At 40.3% G+C, this 21,141-nt stretch overlaps 2 protein-coding genes across 4 annotated transcripts; both read left to right on the top strand.

Moving 5' to 3' along the window:
* The first annotated feature begins 140 nt into the window (after positions 1-140).
* On the top strand, positions 141-4,778 carry LOC111238591 (CLOCK-interacting pacemaker-like). Of its 3 annotated transcripts, none has more exons than XM_022768186.1 (4): positions 141-487; positions 1,270-1,389; positions 1,480-1,664; positions 2,562-4,778. In XM_022768186.1, exons 2-4 carry the CDS (start codon positions 1,281-1,283, stop codon positions 3,510-3,512), a joined length of 1,245 nt encoding a protein of 414 aa, XP_022623907.1. In that variant the 5' UTR covers positions 141-487; positions 1,270-1,280; the 3' UTR covers positions 3,513-4,778. The 3 variants fall into 3 exon arrangements, with proteins under 3 accessions (XP_022623907.1, XP_022623899.1, XP_022623890.1); XM_022768178.1 differs by having other exon boundaries at positions 1,231-1,389; XM_022768169.1 differs by having other exon boundaries at positions 1,211-1,389.
* A 4,857-nt stretch (positions 4,779-9,635) lies between these two features.
* On the top strand, positions 9,636-21,139 carry znf410 (zinc finger protein 410). Its single transcript, XM_022768135.1, has 12 exons — positions 9,636-9,728; positions 10,076-10,164; positions 10,247-10,298; positions 10,412-10,544; positions 11,478-11,663; positions 12,619-12,840; positions 16,372-16,531; positions 17,275-17,456; positions 18,028-18,117; positions 18,297-18,416; positions 19,552-19,671; positions 20,574-21,139. The coding sequence occupies exons 3-12, from the start codon at positions 10,266-10,268 to the stop codon at positions 20,672-20,674; spliced, it is 1,347 nt and encodes a 448-aa protein (XP_022623856.1). The 5' UTR covers positions 9,636-9,728; positions 10,076-10,164; positions 10,247-10,265; the 3' UTR covers positions 20,675-21,139.
* The last annotated feature ends 2 nt before the right edge of the window (positions 21,140-21,141 follow it).

Genomic DNA, 21,141 nt, shown 5'->3' with positions numbered 1-21,141 from the left:
CGGCCAATCGGAGGCCAGGAAATGAAGCAGGTGGGCGGGCGTAGCAGCCTAAAATTGTGACATATCTGGTACTCCAGACAAGGCCACACCCTTAACTACCAAATATGGCAGAGTGACTCTAACGAATATCCTGTCCCTTGCATTTTTTTGCCGTCCAGGAACAATTGTCGGTGGGTGAGCAAAACCCCACAGGTCGTCGGCAGCCTACTTTTCGTTTTGCCTGTCGCAGAGGACAATTAAATTGCAACCATTAACGGTTGTTGCCACCGTGCTCCGCATGTGACCGAGCAGACAGGGGAGGGGCGGTTTGTCTCGTGTATAGTACCGTGGAACACCGAGTTCTAGTCAACGTAGCTGAGCAGCAGCAGCAGCAACGGCCACACCGAGGAAAAGAAGTCGCCGAGACACAGGAGACTCCTCGACCCGGCTGTAAGCTCGTATCCCTCAGCTTTGAAGACAGCCTCGTTGGAACAGCGCCAAGGACAAAGTAAGCATATCCTTTTGTATTTCTCAACCGTCTCGTCGTATTTTTGTACATACTGTGTAACGTTACTTTGTGCCAATTTACGGTCCTAACGTTAGCTTTGTATTTAACCGTTAAGTCAGTGCGGAACGAAGCTAATCAAAGTGCTAATTTTAACCGCGCATCCGTCTTGTTTGCTTTCTTGAATTGCACAGTCGCTTTTAGTTAGCTACATCGTATAGCTACCAAATTATACACCATAATAAAGTACGTTTATCTCTTTCATTGTATGGAATAATAATTATTGTTAATTGAGGCTTTACTTTAGCCTAACTAATACATTTATGTCTATTTGACAAGGGTTTGTGTGGGATAGCTATGACTTTTGGTGTTGTCATTTATTTACGTTAATGGTACAAGTGGAGGGTAATAGATATGCTATGATAAAATGCCAACATTATAAGGCTTTCGTTGTTTATTACTATTATTTATTATTATTTATTCATCTATAGTCCAGTAAAGTAAGAAAAACTAGCTAATGTAGCAACACCAGGAGGAGGCGTCATTTATTTCACGAAATTATTATTAATATTATAATATTGACATGCTGGCCTGTCCTAACTGAATATGTTAATGAGGACCTTTTGTATTTTTATGTATGTATATATCAGTACACAACTATTTTTGTATTTTGTAGTTGATATGAAAAGAGTTTCTGCTTAATCCTGTTTGATTAACAAAATGTAGCCTTTGATATGCTGATGTAGTTGTGAGAGCTTGTCGAGCCAAGGACATTGTCAGTACAGCAGGAAAGGAGATGAGCACCAAGAGGAAGGCAGAGAGTCACTCAAGGGCAGGAAGCAGACCACACATCATGAAGTCTGGTAACTCCCGGGCCGATTCAGAGAGAGACTCTGGATTCTCAGGTTCGTCCTTTCTCTTGACACAGTGTTATGTGCTTTTTCTATAAGGTATCATTCAACTGAACCCTAGTTATTCTTCTTCCTGGCCTATAGATGCAAGCTCTGAGCATATGAGTACTATGGATACCACAGACTCTGAGGATTCACCCCACCCCGTTGGACAGCAGGGACCGCAGACTTCTGGGTCAGTGCCCCAGCCCTCTCAGCTGGCTGTGGTGGGAGGTTCCTACTCCAGCCTATCTCCCATGATCATCATGAACAATGTCCTTCTGAAGCAGGTACGCAGCAAGACCTTAACTCTTAAAAGATAAAACCTCATATTATTAGATTGTCTGTGTGGATGAATTAGAGTATTAAGCCTTAGGCTTTTAACATCAGGTAGTGGTATAATCAGGTTACAGCGGGGAAGTTGTGGTCCAGTTTTATTGTGCCAGTGTATGTGTCTTCACAGTCCAGTCACAAAAAAAAAAAAAAAAAAACACAATGGGATGTAACGTTAATTTAGAGGAAACTTTTTAAGAAGCTGTGTGTGCTTGGATGTAAAAGAGATAATAATCATCTGTAGGGTTGCCACCATTTATGTGAAAGAAGGTGGCAACTGGTTTGGTTTTACTTGATATTACATTATTCACAGCACGTTGAGGACATAACATTAACAAAAATAAGGGACAAATTGCATCCCGTATTGATTCAAATCCACCGAGTACCGAGTAAACAAGTACTAGAATCATTTTATTTTCAAGTACGGGACGATCCCGTACTATTCGGGACGGGTGGTGGGTGACCGGTGGCATTCACCTGTTTGTAGAGCCGCAAAATCAGGTCACCGGCAGAAAATCCAGTGCGTTCGTATTCTTCTTTGGCAATTTTGGATGGCTCTGCCTGATGCACGGATTACGATACAGCGCCACTACATTGCCGTAGTGGTGTACAGCCGCAATTGCATTTACAAACGTCAAATCCACCGAGAAAACAAGTACTAGAATGTTGACAGGAGGTGGAGGCCGCACGAAATTTGACGCAGGCGGCCGCCTCCTAATTCTCTATGGAGGAAAAACCCTGCAAATATGTGGTTCATATCATTGTAAAGTGTATAATTTATAGGTGCACATGTGAAATGTGTGTGATGGGTGTGCCTTCCAAAGCTCTAAGTTTTGACTCTGTTGCCTTTGCAGCCTGGAGACAATCCTCCTCCTCTGAAACCCTGGGGGTTTAGTCCCACAGTGGAGGTGGTTCAGCCTGTGGTTCAGCCCGTGGTCCAGCAGCCCCAGGTGGTCTTCCTCCAGCCTGTGGTCTCTCGCCAAGCTTCCCCTGCCTCCAAAGAGGGCACCTCCAGACATAGACGCCCTAAGAAGTATCTTCCAATCCTGAAATCTTACCCCAAAATTGCTCCACATCCTGGAGACAGCTCCAGTTCCTCTGGGAGAGGAACTGCTTCCTTATCTTCACCCTCCTCCATGTCTTCCTCCTCCTCTTCTACCTCCTCTTCTTCGGGGTCGAAGAGAGGTAGCAGTCTGACATCCAACCACCGTGACCACTGTCAGAAAGAGAAACAGCCAAGAAGTCTGTGTGGTAGTGCTAATAACTCTAGCTCAACCATTCCCAGTCTTCCTGGTACCCCTGGCACCATGTCCCCTCTGCTCCAGAGCCGACTGTCTTTCCCCACAACAGAAACCAGCGCTAACAGTAGTCCTGCCAGGGAGAGGCCTTCATCAACTATCAGCCAGTCAGAATTTACCTCCTCCCTTTCTTTCACTCACACCACTGGTTCCAAAAACCAGGCACTGCCTGTTCCCCAGATGGGCACCCTGGAGGAGTTCTCACCAGGAGAACATGACCACATCGACAGTGATGCTGATTCACGGAGGAAGCGCTTTTGCAACACCTACAACATCCTGAACAAATCTGGCCTGCTAGACATCACGCTTCGCACTAAGGAGCTTCTCAGGCAGAACCGACGCACCCAGAATGACCTAGACCGGCTAAAAGAGCACACAGACCTCTTCCTTCAGGCTCTGCGGAGCGGTGACCCTAGCATCTGTGTCAAGCTGCAGGCCAGCCTTCAGGAGGAAGATGGAGGAAAAGAGAGGGAGAGAGCTGCTCAAACCAGCTTAAAGGCAGATTAGACCTAGACTATTGCTAGATAATAAGACTTTAGATTGAGATGGGGAAAGGAAAGCCAGGGTTGGGGGTTGGAGTGTACAGGGACAGATGGGCCGAAAGTAATGTGCTCCACTATACAGACCCACCCCCCAGACTCTCACACAGACAGTGTGCTGTGGCCTATATTTTGGCTGTTGCCTGCCTTAGGGCCCTGACACACCAAGCCAGCCTCAAACAATTGGTGCACATATAGACTCTATGTGGCTCACGTCCTCTGTAAAAGTTGCACTTGAACTCAGTGTAAGGTGTTAGTTGGTGGCCATCAATATGCACATATATTCTGCACCTGCATGAGAGGAAATATCTTAGTAATTCAGAAAACCTCATGGAATGAGAAGCAAAACAATTGTTTTGCCAGTTTGCTAAAATTGTCTTATTACATAGTCAGATTATGAATTGATAATATCAGTATGTCTCCTTAAAAAGTTGCCTGTAAACATTACTTTGCCCTTACCTGATGGTGTGAAAGGGACCAAAGGTCCAACAAGGCCAAAACCACAGCACACTGCTCTCTTCAATTGAAATGGCCTCTCTGCTGCACAGAAATCTTTTGCTCATTGGCAATCAAGACCCAAAAACCCAGAGAGATTTGGATCTAAGGCATGAAGGGATGAACTAATTCAAAACTTTTTATATTGTATGCACAATACAGGCTTGAAAGCTTGATTAAAACCCCTAAGACTGGATATTTCAACTTCAACAGCGTGACAAGGTGTTTTCTTATAAAACTGAAAAATTGTGATGACAATGAATTAGGTCGACATTTCTGTTGTTTTAACAGTCTTGTATCATTCATGGTATTTCTTTAATCTGCGTTCCACTGGTACTGATATACTGCTTAATGGACACCAAGTTAACAATCAGTAAGTGTGGATAGGCTTAAAGAAATGTTGTCACATTGAATGTGTTGAGGGCCTCTTGCCAGTCAGCATCTTCAAAACAAAAAAAAGATAAACATATGCCTCAAGTGTCTCTTCAGTTCCTGCTGGGTTTTAAAACTCCATGAGAAACATTTGGCACAGCCCGTTGATGGTTTCAAGTTTAGCATTCCCATCATGTTGATGGCAGCTGTAATACAGGGCAAACTGGCTGAAAGTAAAGCTCTTAGCAGCCATTTAGATGCTTCCCTGATAACATCCCAGTGTAAAGGGTGCTTCCTGTAGCTTGATGAATTCCCTCATTTGTGTGTGTGTGTGGTGTGTTTTTACACACACACACACACACACACACACACATATATATATATATATATATGAGTGTGTGTGTGTGTGTGTATATGGATGTAATTTAATTCAACATGTATGAAATATTTGTGAACTTTTTTCCGCTAAGACAACCATCGAGTCAGGTTTCTTGATGAAGACCAGTTATTGTGCATCAACTTTAGTTATGCTCTCACGTCCATCTTTTTATTTTTTATTCAACAAAAACTCTAACGGTTGCAATGTCTAAATTGGGAACAGATGTGTCATTTTTTAATGTTTTATTAGTACCTTTTTGTACGTTTCTAAATTATGGCCTTAATATCCAAACCCTGTATATGTCACAGAACTTTGCATTTGCACTAAAATGATGTAAGAGTAGCTCTGAAGCAATTTCTGTGCAGATTTAAATGGCAGCTATGGTAGCTCATTTGGGGTGGACTGCAAAAGTTTTTTGTTTAAATTACTTGAAGTGCATTGTGAGTCATCATAAGCACACTACCCATGTATATGTACTACTCATATAGTACAGCAATGCATTTACATTGTCAGATTTTATTATTACTAACTGTTTCTCAGTATTAAATATGCTTTTGCGTAATCATTTTATTCAACCAAAATAATATGTGATGATGTATTTGCTGTGCTTATGTTGACTTAGAATGGCTCACCAGGAACATCTCAAGCAAGAGATATTTCCTAGTCTACTTTTGCCATCTTAACCCATGTACATCTGAACATAAATAGTTTTTTAAAAATGCTGTTGTAAGGGTGTATTCTGTAAAAATACATATGTGTTTGAAGGTCTTTGTCACACAAACAAAAACTCAGATATTTGGCCACTTTTGTAAATTAATCGTGGGTGTTCTGATGATACAAATCTCTTGCGTTTTAACACTGCAAATTAATCAGTATGTTTCAGTTTTAGATGCTCCCAAATGAGATTGGAAGTGTGTTTAGGGTCACTTTCCTGCTGGAAAACTGTGCTGTGTTTAACATTCAGCCCTGTGTTTGATAGTTTGAGGTTGCACTGAAGGAGTTTGAGGTCATCTTATTTACTCCCAATTTTCTTTTCTGCAGTGCACCAGTTCCACTGTTAGCAAAACTGCATTGTACAATGTTCCGCAGCAAACTTAAGTTGCGTTTCTAAGTTTTTGGTAGATTTTTGGTGCAGAGGCTTTTTTTTTTTGCACAGTAGATCCTCAGTTCATGGTATTGTAAACAATCTGCAGGGTTCCACTTTGTTATAGATTACATAATGGTGGTTCTGGGATTGCGTCTGACTGTGCTGACTAACATTTGTTATCTTTTTCCTGACTTTCTAGTCCACTGCTCCAAGTGTTTTGTACTTGAGTTAAATTATTTATACAGTAATTTGGATTATAAGGATGTTTCGCTGCCTCTGCTTTCCCTATATCTGAAATGACCATCTTATATCTTCATATCATAATGAATTTGTTTCAAGCTAATGATTGCAGTTGGACTGTGTCCTTTTGCACAGACACAGATAAGTTTCCAGCAGTATTCAGTAATAAAAACTATTGTAACACTTTATTTGGATAGTCTGTCTATAGAGAGTTTACAGAGTAATTGTAACATTTCAACAGGTTATTAGCTGATTCAACAACTCAGCTGTTGAGCTAACCCTAACCGTTAAATGGTTAACTAATTGTTTATTGAATATTTGTACATTGTTGAAGTAATACTCTGTAAACTCTATAGGCGGACTATCAAAATAAAGTGTTACCAAAACTAACAAGCTGTTGAGAAGATTAAAAAAAAAAACGTTGAATGCATTGAATGTATTGTATAGTTTTAATCCGGGGATGTTCAGAAGACCCACAATACATTTATGAAGGAACCTAAATATATGTTTTATGTTTGTGTGCCAAAGATGCATGTTATTCAAAATGTCAGAAAAAGAAGTTTCAGCAATAATTTAAATTCTTCGTATCTCTTACAAGTATGTAAACCTTATGATCTCAGTGGTTAATGTTTTTTTTTAAGCTGTCAACTCAAAGTTTTAAAAACCATATGCATAGCTTATAGCAAAACAATTTTTGATGCATGGAAATGGAACATAATCTTTTGACTTTTCATATGGCTGTACTATCTTTGCTTTGTCACTGTAATGAAACAGTAATTTGTTTAAATACCACGTGTCCTTAATGAAGGCCTTATTGAGACATATGAGCCAGGACAGCTGCAAGACTGCTGGCACTATTTTGGTCTTTTGCCTTGGCCAAAAACAAATGCGTTTGAGCTACCCTTTCCTTATTTCTTGGACCAACGACACACCTCACATTTACCTAAACTTTCAGAATTAATTTAACTCTTGCAGAGCAATTCCTCCTCAATCAGATACACAGATGCTTAATTCTTGGAATTGATGTTGATGTTGTGCCTGAGTCTTTAAATCTTAAAAATGATTTGATGGCCGCCTGCTGAAATTATATCTTGCTGTCCTGACCCTGGGTCACTGCCAGTGGAATAAATGATGGTACTAAAATATCAAAAAGGTCAATTAAGTTTTGGCTGAAAATAGCACAGTGACACTGGTCATGTCTGTCTTTTTTAAGAGCTTTTCCTGTCTGCTGCCATCAGCTTTTACTATAGCACATGTATTTATTAGACAAAGGTTAGCATCAGTTCACTGTTTGGTTTTGTTTACAGGGGTCCGCACTGGTGTGGTTACTCTTTCGTGGATCCTGTTCATATGACTGACTATTTATTGACTGAAGTTCTATCAAACCATAAGTCTCTAATGCCGCAATTATATATGCTACATGCTGTGTCATGGATTGTTATCGATGTTGATGTGACATGATCATGCTATATGACCACAATTATCTGTTTCAGAATTAAGAAGTTCATAGGAGTAAAGTCTGTTTTGCTTGTACAGTTGGACACGTGTAATTTTGTAACACTGGATTTTGAGTTTTTCATCTAAATGTTGGCAGCTTTGTTCCCTCAGTGCATTTCAGTCTGCCTTCTTTCATTTTACAGATGCTGAAAATGTTTGTGAAAAGGATTGTGATTATTTTATTTAAGATGTTTCAGTAGTGCACCAGCAGCAGTGATGGAAAATATAAGCCTGAATAATACTTTTTTTTTTTTTTTAATGTGAAAAACATGATGGATTCCATTATGCTGACTAAATGTAGTTTGGCCTGCTGGAAATCTTGTTTCTGTTCAAAAACTGTAAATGCAGGAGGTTTATATAATCCTCATGGGACTTGCCACTATGGAGGATTTACCAAAACATCAGTTTCAACACCTGAGAAGACTTTTTCAAGATAATGACTCTTCAGCTATACCAATCAAAGATGAATAAACTAAGATTGAGAAAGGGGTTTGAATTTATGTGCTGTAGGGCTCATTTTGTACATTTTAAGTTAGAGATGCATTGCTTGTGTAATAAACATCATTCCAAAGAAAATTGCTCAATGTGTCCAAATTAATGCTATCACTTCTCAGTCCTCAGTTCAGTCACTATTTTTAGGTTAAATGGTAAGGAAGAGTTAAGCCTTGAATCTTGGATAGAGATGAGAAACAGGAAGATAGAATTTTATTTTGGAGTTTTCCACACACCTCTCTCATCACATTATACTGTGAAAGAGCAAGCAGTTAAACAGAAATCTGTTCTTCGATCACAGATGGACACCACACACACGGAACAATGTGTGGATTCTGCAGACAAGGATTATATTTCAAGATCCTTAAAGCCTATTGTGCATCTTTTACACTGCAGTGAAATGTTATATAGTTTTTTTTTTTTTTTTTTTACATTTTTGGATAGAACTAAATTATGTGCTTGTTGTAAATACCCCAAAATCTAAAATATATGTGGCGTAATTTTACTGAAAATGACTTGAGGTGTTGATTACTAATTATTGACACCTTTGATAGAGATGAGTTTTACTCTCTAAATGTGTTAACATACCAAGAATGAACTGTTTGATTTGTGCAGTGGTTGAAAACTGTTAACATAAGTAGAGGCTAAGAGTCTAATTTATCTCTAAAGCTTTCTGCTACAGCAGATTCATTCTTCACAAATCATACAAAATACCCAAAATACCACAGGGAATTATACAAAGCATTACAGGAAGCCATTAAAGAAAGCCTGTGGTGCAGGTTATATTTTCTTGAAGCAGAGCTACTATTATATCTTTTATAATTAATAATATATAATGTATAACATACTAGAATCACATACAGGCTCACTGCAGATTATGCCCTGAGAAATTAACTAAAATATAACAAAGAAATCAATAGTCCTGATCAGGCTCGATGCTGGCATGTACTCAATACAAAAGGATCATTAGCAAAAAAGAAAGAAAAAAAATTAAATCCCTTATTTTGACTGTGCTCTTTATTTTTCCAACATTAATTATACTCACTTTATAAAGAGACTTTGGCTTTGGGCACCTTGACATTGGCCTGTGATCAGTAGTCCTTCAGTAACCCATCCTTGCTCCTTCCCCAACCCCTCCTATAAAATGGCACAGCCATTTGTAGTCATTTTGTGTAATCTGTTAGTGTGGTCTTTTTCTTGTCGATTTGTCTTTTATAGTTGTGTTTTTTGTTGTTGCTTCATTGACTTTCTAACAATAAATGAGCCTCTGGCGTAGAGGTCTCCTGAAACCCTGGGCCTGTGGGCCCGTTTGGTAATCCAGTCTCAGTCTCTTCTTTAAATTTTAACTTATTTGCAGAAAATATAGTTATTTAAACAAATACAACACACTAGTCACTAGTTTTCAAATGATCATATGATGTGAGGTTTTTCACCTTAAAGTGTAGATTACAGCTTTGACCACTGGATGGCGCCAATGATACGAGATCCTTTTGTGGAATACGCGGAAATGTCTTAAAATTGTTCCATCGGTGTCTCCGTAGGACAAACCTGCTACTCTGTTTTGAGACAATCATTAAGCTAGCTGTTCCCACACTGTATCTCAGTTACGCTACTATTACAAGGTAAACTAATTAGTTTAACGTCACTGGAGATAAAATGGGGTTAAAATTCATGCATATTACATCGTCAGCGGCCAGGCTTTGAGGCTGGGCAGCCAACATCTGTCTGTAGCCCCGGTGGCTAGTTTTGGTAACTGCTTACCCTGCTAGCTAAGTTAAGAAGGTAGCCGGTCATTTGTCAGTTTTACCCACAGGTTGTATATAAGCCTGAAGGGGGGCTGTCGAGGTTTAGCCACATTTAGCTGTAATTTTTGACCGTCTAGTTTTTGGTATTTAACTTGTTGTCCGTAGCTGTGAGCTGGCAAAGTCGAGACGTTTGCTTGACGTTTTGTCCTGTTGTTTGACCGCAGAGCCTGCGTGATGGTTTTGACTCAAAGATGACCAGCACCCTGAGCGTATGACCGACAGAAAATCTTTCACTTAGCAGGTCAAATTTAAGGTAAGTCTTGTCTTTATTAGACTTCAATCGTAGCAAATTTCGGTGCGTTTGATGTATCAGGGGTTATCCCATTATGTCACAGGTTCCACACAGGGTGACCCATGCTTTCTGATGAGCTTGACTCCAAACCAGAGGTAACGTTTTTGTCATTTTCATGCTCCAGGAGACTCTATTCTGACAGACAGCATGGTGTAAGACACGAGTTTCATATCCTGACACCTGTTTCCGTGTGTGTTTTTCCCCTCAGCTGCTGGTGCAGTTTGTACAAAACGCTTCCATCCCGTTGGTGCAGGGTCTGGAGGACTCGGAGTCCAAACACTCCTGCCTGCCTCTGCTGGCTCCAGCTGAGAGCTCACTGTGCAGCCCGCTGGAGCTCACAGGTCAGCAGCTGCTCAGTGTTACAGCTCTTTTCATGTTCTCTACACGTTACTCATTTTGACTTATATTGTGCCACAATAGAACACAAGTTGTTGTTTTTTTGGTTTTTTACTGTTGTAGCATTTTTACTTTGCAATTGGTCGCACAGCTGTTGTAGAACCTGAATAAACATTTGATACTTCTGCTCAAGACAGCCAAATGCTTTCAGGCCTACATTATTACAGTAAGCTCTGACAAGCTTCACCTCACTCTACTCTGCCGAAGCTGTTTCAGCATCCATAGGTTTGCCATTTGACCCTGTGGATTGATAGATGTTTTATGAATTGTCTGTGTGTGAAATTTCCGGTTAATGGATTTTAAAAATAACTAGAATGGCATACCTCCACCAACGCCATACAACCCTACACATGTCTTTCAGATCCAGATAATTATCTGGATCTGCACTAAATTGTACAAATTCATAGATCTTAACACCATAAATATGTCTGACTTTTACATCAAGATCCCAACAATATTTCCTGAAAAACTGACAAAAGTGGTAAAAAATCCCCTATCTCGCTATGTTCAGAAAAGTGATCCTGAATCCGCCTCCTTAACTGGCACCAAAACTTGATGTGCTGTTTTATATTAACAATGCCCAATGAAGTTTTTATTAAGCAAATACAGTTTTGTTCATTTTCATTTGTATGTGTCAAAGACATTCTGAAATCTGCATTGTTGACAGTACATCCATATTTGCAGAAATGGTCAAGAATGTCAATTATGTCATTTGTGAGTGTGCTTGTAGAACATGATACAAACATAATATTGCGCTATAGAAAAAATATTGGTCAGAATATCTAGCAGGGTATCCCACACATTTTTTAAATTGTTTGGACCTAATGTGCTTTGTTCTACACTGGTCAAAATCTAACAAACGCTGATTTCCTCCTCAGATGGAGGCTTGAGCCATGAGCCTGAGAGTTCTCCATCCCTGTCAGAGTTCGGAGGTGTGTCGGAGCGGAGCCCTTTAGTGGTCCAGACACACTCACACTCCCGGGCCTCGCCCAGCCCACCGCCCATCCTCCATGACTTACAACAGTCAGACAGCACTTCCTACGTCCTGCTGAACCTTGCGAAAGGTAAAGAAACAGCAATCTGCTAACATACTCCTGCCAGAGTCTGACAGTCACACCCACCAAGCACCAGATTGCAGTTTTTTGTGAATAATCATTCAGTCACATCATTTGAATGCTTACATTTTACATCTTACATTTACTCTAGCACTAAAGAAATGTGTAGGATCTGTATTAATAAAAGGGGAAGAATGAACATTGCCGCTTTTTACATAGCCTAATTATAGCAGAAGCAAGGTAACGGGCAGTTTTCTGTTGTGACATTTTCTAGGTCAAAGGGACAACTGAAAAAAATAAATGAGAGATTAATCGATAATGAAGATAATTAACTTAAGCCCTAATAGAAACCTGACATTATTCCAGTGTGATGGGCCACTTTCTGATGAATCGTAATAAAAGTTAGAATGCAAGTCTGATCTTGTGTCTGTACTTTGTGTCTCGTTCAGCTCCTGATTCAACACTCAGGACTAAAAAGAAATTGGGTGACACATTTTCATGAAAAAAGTGTGAATTAGTTTGGTTGGAAGAAATCATCCTTGGCGGGCACATTCTCTTGCTTTAGCAGCCCGTGGCAGGAGAGACAAAAAATTAAATTTGATCTCTTGACATAAACTTTTTGTGCATTGTGACTGAGTGAGAGATGTGAAGGACAGAAGAAATTTTCAGCAATCAGAATCATTTTCTGTCTATTGTTATACTAAATTCACATCCTGTTTCTAAAGAGTGAATATTTTTGTGTCTGTTGGCCACCATCCTCTCAGCCTTTCAGTATAAAGCCATGACATTAAATCCTAAATTGCTGAGCATCATTAGATGCTCAGCCATGGTCACATTTCTGAATAATGAATTGAGAAATGTGACCTCGAGGGGCTCATGCGAATGATGATCTTGCAGAATATTGCATTGGCCTTGGACATCTTGTTTCATGGTGATTCTCCCTCTGCCTTTATTTCCCTTTCAGGCATCACAGCCTCCTCAGAGTCCCTGATCTTCGCCGCAGATGGCGCAGGGGAGGATGACGATGAGGGGGTCTCATCAGGGGACTATGGGATAGATGGCAGTGCTCCCTGGTATCTGCGGGTACAGGAGCTGGCACATGACAGCCTGATTGCAGCCACACGGGCACAGCTTGCGAGAGATGCCAAGGCCAGCCAGGATGCCAGAGCTGCAAGTGTCAGTAACGGTAAAGTCACTTTGTCTTATCAACACAGCCAGAAATGTTTGTGGAAGTCTTTCACTCTGGAAAGTAAAGCCAAACAGGTTCTTCATAAGACATATTATGCTCTGATGCTGTTCATGGATATGTGCAGTTGTACTGGCGTGTGCATTGCAGCCAGCAATCCGTAATTTCATGTTTTTGACAAAACTTTGGGAAAAAAACAATGAAAATATGAAAAAACGAAGCCTGTGTATGGGATGCAGTGCATTTCTTGTGGTTGGATAACTCCTTATGTTAGGCATCAAAGACAGACAGAAGAGAAATAAGGTCAGCGATGAGATGAAAATGTAGTTTAATCAGCACTGACTGAAACTGTGTTCAACACTTGTCATCATCTCTAAATCAAAATGAATTTGTTGCTTTGTCTAGATAGAGATAGAAGGCTGGTTGCAAATATCCAGTGGAGTTGTAAATACCACATTATCGTCAGACAGCATGATCATGCTGCAGTACATAATGGTGTGCTGTGTCTGTGATGATTTAATGTTCATTTAGTAATATGGCTAATGCAGACCTGAGGGATGGAGAGAGGCTGCACGGCTGCAGTTATCAGAAAGACAGACACGGGTTAGACAAGAGGAAAGATGAGCAGCAGCAGCAGAGCAGTCACAAAAGACTGGACAGGGAAGAAGATAGACAAGTGGTCAGGTAATCAAGCAACAGCAAACATGTTCTATGAAGAATAGTAGAACAGCAGATGGTTCTGAGTAGTTTGACGTTTTGGAAAATATGACTATTCACTTTCTTGGCAAGAGTTGAATAAGAAGATCAATACCACTCCTGTTTCTGTATGCTAAATACGAAGCCATAGCCAGCAACCAGTTAGCTTAGCTTAGCACAAAGACTGGAAACAGGGGCAAACAGCTAGCCTGGCTCTGTCCAGGCTGTGGTAACAAAATCCAGCTACTGATTCGCATGTCTTATTTGTTTAATACAAACAGTTAATGTGCCAGACTATGTCTTGGCCAGAATTGGTTGCCTGGCAACTGTTAACCAAAATGCATTCAAGTAGGCTAATGGATACAAACTTTTATACATGATACAGCCCAAACTTTAGCGTAGGCCTATAGCTCTCCTCACACCTCAAATGACAATATTGGAAAGACTTTAGAGCTTTTCATATTCTCTGTCCTCTGGTGTAGCTGAGACCTGACACAAATCTTAGTACACTCAAATCACAGCTATCAATTTGTGACCCTGTCTAAATACTGTAGTGGCACCATGTTTGATTATAAAATATCCATATCCATGTTTGATTATTGATATCAAATAAAGCATTTAAATAGCATTCAATTCAATTCAGGTCACTGAATCTGACAGGTCACAGAATACAGTGTAACACTGGCTTACATGTCATGGACAGAAAATATTGAACTCTTCTTTAAAAGCGATTCAGATGATAAATGAGCTTCTACTGTGGAACTTAGGACAAGCCTTAAAGGATGTTAAACAGTCCAACATTATTTTTATGTTTCCTCTGCTTTGATGGTTGAGAGTCATTTATGCTCTCTTTTTTTTCTTGCTAAAATCATGTCTTAATCTGTTGCTTAGTGAAATCTACCCACACCTTCATTTTATCTTACTGTAAGGCCTCTACTCTCTTAAGGCTGAGCAATTTTGGGATGAAAATGACCAACTTGAAACAAACAGATATCTTTGGTGTGTCTCCAAAACGATGGTCCTACGTTGCACTGTGAGAGAGGTTCGAAGATGGCCATTGTTGATAGCCTGGGACAAAATACTGGCAGTGTGAGAAATGTAGGGTGACCAGCTTACAATGTGACTGCTGCTGCGACCTATGTCTACCAACCAACCAATAGGAATGCAGCATGAAATGAGGGCTATCTTTATGAATGCTAAACAACACTCAAGCTATCTTTGCGAAACTGGCATCCCAAGTTTGCCTCTTTTCCCGAGCCATGACCTGTCCACATTTTCCTCCTCCTCCTCCTCTTTGGATTTTTTTCCATACACATAAATACCACCAATGCAAGAGCTTAGTTCTTGCTTACTTTCATTGTTTACCACTATAGCGGCAGAGATGGGTGACGCACACGGATGATGTTTTGTTCTTGTATATTGATTGTGTCATAGCCTACGATTCAGGTGTAAATTATTGTACCGTCTGCCTACATCAACCCTGATGTTGTACCCAAGTTTATTAGATCCATGTTGCACAGTGTGAGCTAGAATAAACTTATAAGACTGCTGAAATCTCTCAGTCTGTAGGCGCCTTTAGACAAAGATGTCTTTGCTGCAGCACACAGTGCCCCAGCAAGCTGTTGACCCTCACTAGGTGTCAGGACTACATCACAGCCCATTTTAACTTCCCTCCACAGTCAACCTGATAGATAGAGAATTTAGCCATGACATTTAAAGCACTATGACTCCTGGCTACATTTCTGATCTTTGCACCCCTCTGAGTCGAATTGCAGCTGGAGGTCCTGGTTTAAAAAAAAAAAAAAAAAAAGAGTGATACCTGAGTGAAGTTTTCTTTCCATCTTATATGGTCCCCAGTTTACTTCCTCTCATCCCAACCCGTTTCTATTTTTCATGGTTTATAATTATCTACTTCTGTCTCTTTATTGTACAAGTTGCTTGTTTTGTTTTTTGAGCTATTCTCATTTTTGTCAAAAACCTTTTAACGATGTTAAAAATGATTTAAATCAAGATAGAAAGAAGATAAAATTTTCATGTGTCTATTTTGACACATGGTTGTGGAGGAAAGGTCCTTCAGTGCATCCTCTCCTGATGCTAAGGAGATACTGGATATAGTTTCCCCACAATTCCTTATTTAAGCATTATTCAAAACACTGTGTTTCAGACCAACCTTGTGTAATCATGTAACCTAGTTTAAGCTCAGTGGGACTATTAGATGTGTTCTTTTTCAATCTTTGTGTGATTTCTCCACATTATATCCTTGACCTCATTATATTTCCATTAAGGTCAAGTAGGAGTCATTAGCAAAGGAAAAAGGACACTTTTTTTTTTTTTTTTTTTTTAGACCACGTGGATCCAGCCCTGGATGTCTTTGACATGATCTCTCCGTCAGCTTATTCTGAGCTAGTGGACCAGTTAAGAGAGGGCTTAAAATACTTTGTACATTGTTAAATGAAATGTCTGCAGCAGAGTGAAGCTGGTTTCACTGTGAGACTAAAACTCCTCTATCTGTGTCACTGTAATGGCTTCCCTCCTACTTGCATTAGATCAGACAAGTCTCCGTCAGCAGTGGGGTATCCGTTATAGGTGCGTTACTGCTGGCACGCTGCAAAGCAAATTTGGACATTTTTAAGTCATTCAAGGTGGGGAGTCGTAGCAGGTTAAAAAGGAGTGACTGCATTCAGCTTCAGGTTGTTTTCTTCTTGCTGTGGTTGCTCGGCAGGTCTCAGTCAGTATTTGATGATTTTATTCAGCCGGGCTCCAGAGGCCGGCCACCTGGCACTCCTGGATTGTTTTCTGCACAGCCTCGCTCACTCTCCTCTTCTGGTTGCCTAGGTGACCACACACACAGTTTGACAGCAGACGGGGACAAGCGAGAGCTGCCGTCTCGAACCAGCCGCCCCCTTTCCAAGCAGATCCTCCGCTGCTCATTTGAGGGTTGCTGCAGGACGTTCACCTGGCCGGCTCATCTCAAATATCACCTCAAAACACACAGGTAACACATTTACGCACAGCTGTGGAAGATAATGGAGTCAGGCAGTGGTCCCAGCAAGATGCCATTGCCAAAGCACCAATATTCAACCCCGTGGCTAATGTGGATACATTTTCCAAATTGAAAAATAATAATAATCTAAGTTTGCAGGCTAATAGAGTTTCCAACTTTTTAAACAAATCATTATACACTGCAGCGATGTGCAGTCCAATCTTAGCTCCTGACTGCAGGCATTATATCCAAACAACTGTACCCAGCCCACATGAGCTTACAAGACACCACAAATTTATATAAGCTGGAGTGTGTGTATACATTTTTAAATAAAACTACTAAAAATGTCCAACAATTAAAAAAACAAAAACAACTATTAAATAATTATCACAATCATATTTTGCAATCTTTTGTTGTCTTCAACAAAATTGATACTATCTCTTTCATTTATTGTATAATACTGGAGATATCAGAGAAAAAATTTAAATACCAACCTTGCCTTCTTTTCCAGGCTTTTGAGACCAGCTTAGTTTAACTTTAACTTAACTTAAAGGATCACACCTCAGGTAGTGGTGTTGGGGTAAAGGCAGTCAAACAGGAGAAACATAGCTGAGACTTGTACTGCATGAGTTCTGTTAACATCACGGTAGGAAATATATTTATGGTTGCCCTGTCTGACCTTGTGGTTGGCTGTTGTAGATGAAACATACACAGGAGACACCGTGGCATATTTGTTTGGTTATCTCGGCTCCCAGGAATGACCGAATGTTCAGGTGCGGCGCAGAGGGCTGCGGGAAGAGTTTCTACGTGCTCCAGAGGCTGCAGGTTCACATGAGGACTCACAACGGCGAGAAGCCCTTCATCTGCAAGGAGAAGAACTGTGGCAAGAAGTTCACCACTGCTGGAAACTTGAAGAACCACAAACGCATACACACAGGTGGGGAGCAGGAGGGTACCTGCCTATAAAAGCCCAAACATGCTGGAAGTAATAACTGACTCAGGCCATTTGACTCTGCTCATTTAATGCTTCCTTGGTGCAGTCAAGGCAGGAGATTTGAAGAGTCAGCAGCACCGGCGCCTCCATTTCACTGCTGCAATGAGTAACAGTTCTCTGTCATATTTTATTTAGGGTGACATTAAGATTTTTGATGGCCTGTTCCACAGTTGTCTTCTTCTGTCTAGGGACCAGTTAGCCTAGACCAGCTTCACTCTATAGTGTTTATATTTTACCCATATGTCAGGAAGAACAGCTAGTTATGAGCTATAATATCACTTACATTATTTTTTTAACATTGTTCTGTGTCAAAATACGTCAGCTGTCACCACAAGTTTTGTAAACAAAAAAAAAAAAAAAAAGACGCTGCAATCAACACTTCCAGTGTTTTGGGCCATTGCAATCAATTTCAACACATGAAGTGCAATTCTGCCATAATAAGTTTACTACATTAGGTCTTTATATTATGGAGTTAAACAATGTGTGTGTGTGTGGGGTGGGTGGCTGTTTCCAGGAGAGAAGCCTTTTCTATGTGAAGCAGATGGTTGTGGGCGATCCTTTGCAGAGTATTCCAGTCTACGAAAACACATGCTCGTACATTCTGGTGAGTGGGGGCAGAGTGTACAGCTGAACAGCTGAGCACTTTTTTGTAATTAGTGTGCTACAGATATAGTATATCATCATGTGCCTTGAAGAAATGCATTTTCTGTCAGTTCAGAAGGAATCGACTTGTAGTACATCTGTTTGTGTTTTTGTGTGTGTGTGTGTGTGTGTGTTTCAAAGGTGAGAAGCCTCATCACTGTGGTATCTGTGGTAAGACCTTCTCTCAGTCCGGCAGCAGAAATGTCCACATGAGGAAGAGACATGGAGAGGAGGGGCTCAGCAGCGAAAGCAGAGAAACAGGTCTCTCTCTCTCTCACACACACACACACACACACACACACACACACACACACACACACACACAGAGAGTGTGGTAGGTGGATATGCTAATCCTTGGATTATGTAGCTTCAAGCAGCCCATACATTTTAAAATGTGCATAGTGTTGGTCTAAGTTACGTTTCTTGAATTATTAATGACTTTTAGCACTTAAAAATTTATCATTCAAATTTTTATTTTTCAGGGCCAGTAGCTGAATTGTTTGAGACTGCTCATATCTTTAAAAAAGCAGAGACAGCACAATTCTACCACAGAAACAGTCCTGTTAGGTTTCTTTTGATGGGGTCAGATTCATCTGAAAAGTATGTAATCTCCAAGTTAAAATGGCACAGTGATTCAAATTCATGTCTTCAAGCTTCTCTTGCCTCATTCAAATGTCTTTTTTTACCTTCACCTCACAAATTACTGAGATAAATGAGTGGATACTTGAGTAAATCTTCTGCTGCAGCTGTGAGAAATTTACTCGAGTTCACTCCTGCCTCTATTCTTAGTATCAGTTTCAGTACCTCTTCAGATGAGAAATGTCTCTCATTGAGCTCTTTACATTCCGACATATGGTCCAATTGTACAAAATCAGCTTAAATTAGTTTTATAGCATGAAACAATGAAAGCAGGCGGTACGTTTGCCTCCTTGTCACATTTCTGTAGCAGTGGGGAAGCACCGCAGCTGAATCACCACAGAAGAAACGCTGCCAAAGCTCTAATTATAAACAGCAGATTTATTCGGGTCAGCCTCCCCAAAGAGGCTGGTCTTTTGTAAAAGCGAGGCAAAGGAAGATGCAGCTTCACAACAGAAGGGTAGTTTCTGTGTTATTTATACATAGAGGAGTTACTGGTTGAATTATTAAATCGCCTGTGTTGGAATGACTACAGAACTTAAAACAAAATAATTCACAAAGGGGTCAAAAGGTAACTTATGAAGTTAGTAATAATGAGCAGATTTCAGGTTTGGACATTGATTTCTCAGACTTAGCTTCTAAGTTGTTGGTTCCTATGAAGGTGGAGGATCGAGTACATCATGTGTCACTCTCCAGTTTATAATTATTTCATGTTAAAGTGTGGGAAAGGAAATGTAAGTTATTTGTTTGCCACCGACAGGAGAGGCTCTGACACAAAGCAGCCTGCTGGAGGCAGACGGTGAGAACGGAGATGGTTTGGTCACCATGACAACAACCGTGGAACCCATGAATCTTCATCATGCCATGCTGAGATCACCAGGTAGGTGTTTGTACATGCATGACTGTAATATATACAATGTGAAAAAATAACAGAACATCTCACAATACAACAGCCCTGCAGTAAACACTCATTTAGCAAAGCTTCTAATGTTCTGTAAATGTCAGAGGTGCTGAGTCGACCTGTGGTGTTGCTAATGCTCTGTTTAGTGTTTTTCAATCACTTTGTGACGCTCAGTCTAGGTCTCCTGTCTTTAGCATTGGTTGTCTTGGCTCAGACTTATTTTTCATAAGCACAAAAGAATAACTGATGTGACATGTGAATTGAACCGCCTTTGTAATGGTGATGTAGAATAGTTGCTGCCTATATTTATGGTGAATCAGTCGTAAACACTACATTGTGTGACATCACCAAAAAACGTGACCGACACCTTTGACAGTGTTAACAAAAAACAAACGGCTTTACTTAATTGTTGATTACTGCCAGACTTCTGCAGTGTAAGGTGTTAATACAAGGTCAAACTGTCTAATCACGAGAAACATATGCCTTCACCAGACCCCCCTCCCCCAGCTTAGTGGGTCACTTTCAGTATTAGTGTCGTTTTGTACATTAAATATTGGAAGTATTTAATGTATTCACCTCTCTTAGACTTTGATTACTTTTTAAAGGTTCTGTATTACAGGGGTTTCTTTGCTTGACCTTTTGTCAGCATTTTTCATTAAAACCAAAGAGCATAACCAAGTGAAAGTTTTCAGAAACTCAAGGACAAATGTGCAAGTAAAAAGCGTTTTCCCTGAAAGTGGTGGGTTTCATCTCACAATTTTTGTAAGCTGGACCTCACTGTAGATCCATATAGGTTGACTGGCATCTTACTATAAGGCAGCATTCAAGTCACCAGGTGGTTTCTCCTTTGAACTTAACTGTAGTGATGTCTCTCCCTCCAGGCTCTGCAGACTCAGTGGTAGTTCTGTCCCAGCCACATGAGCTGGTGACCATGACGACCGAAGGCCATGCATATGGAGAAGATGTGGTGTCGCTGCTGTAGTCTGCCGTGAAAAATGCCACACACTGCCTATTTCAGCAGCACTAGACTCAGTCAGAGTACTAAACATAGACATCTATTTGTAAATAGATTAATCACTGACTTTAACCCATGTAGATATTTGTAATTAGCAACCAATGATGGTTTTATTTTGACAAGTGTGAAAGGGCAGAGTTTGTACAAACAACCTTCTTTCTCAAGTTTTTGAAAATAAATACTCCCAAAGAAATACTGAGACGGGTTTTAAAATTTTATGATAATATAATAACCATGCATTGTTCTGTGCACTCTCACTGTAAACAGAAGTCTGAGGTTGAAATGCAGTGATGGTCACAAATGAACAGCGAGTGCCACTTATTTTTAACCAAAACTTCAGTGGCTAATATGATTGACTGTACAAATTTAAATGTACCAGACACTTGTATACCCCATTATCTTTGTTAGTAATAACAAAACACTTGCCACTGAAA

This window comes from Seriola dumerili, unplaced genomic scaffold (genome assembly GCF_002260705.1).
Source record: "Seriola dumerili isolate Sdu_G_001 unplaced genomic scaffold, Sdu_1.0 BDQW01000025.1, whole genome shotgun sequence".
NCBI lineage: Eukaryota > Metazoa > Chordata > Actinopteri > Carangiformes > Carangidae > Seriola > Seriola dumerili.
This window is presented reverse-complemented; position numbering and strand designations above follow the sequence as displayed.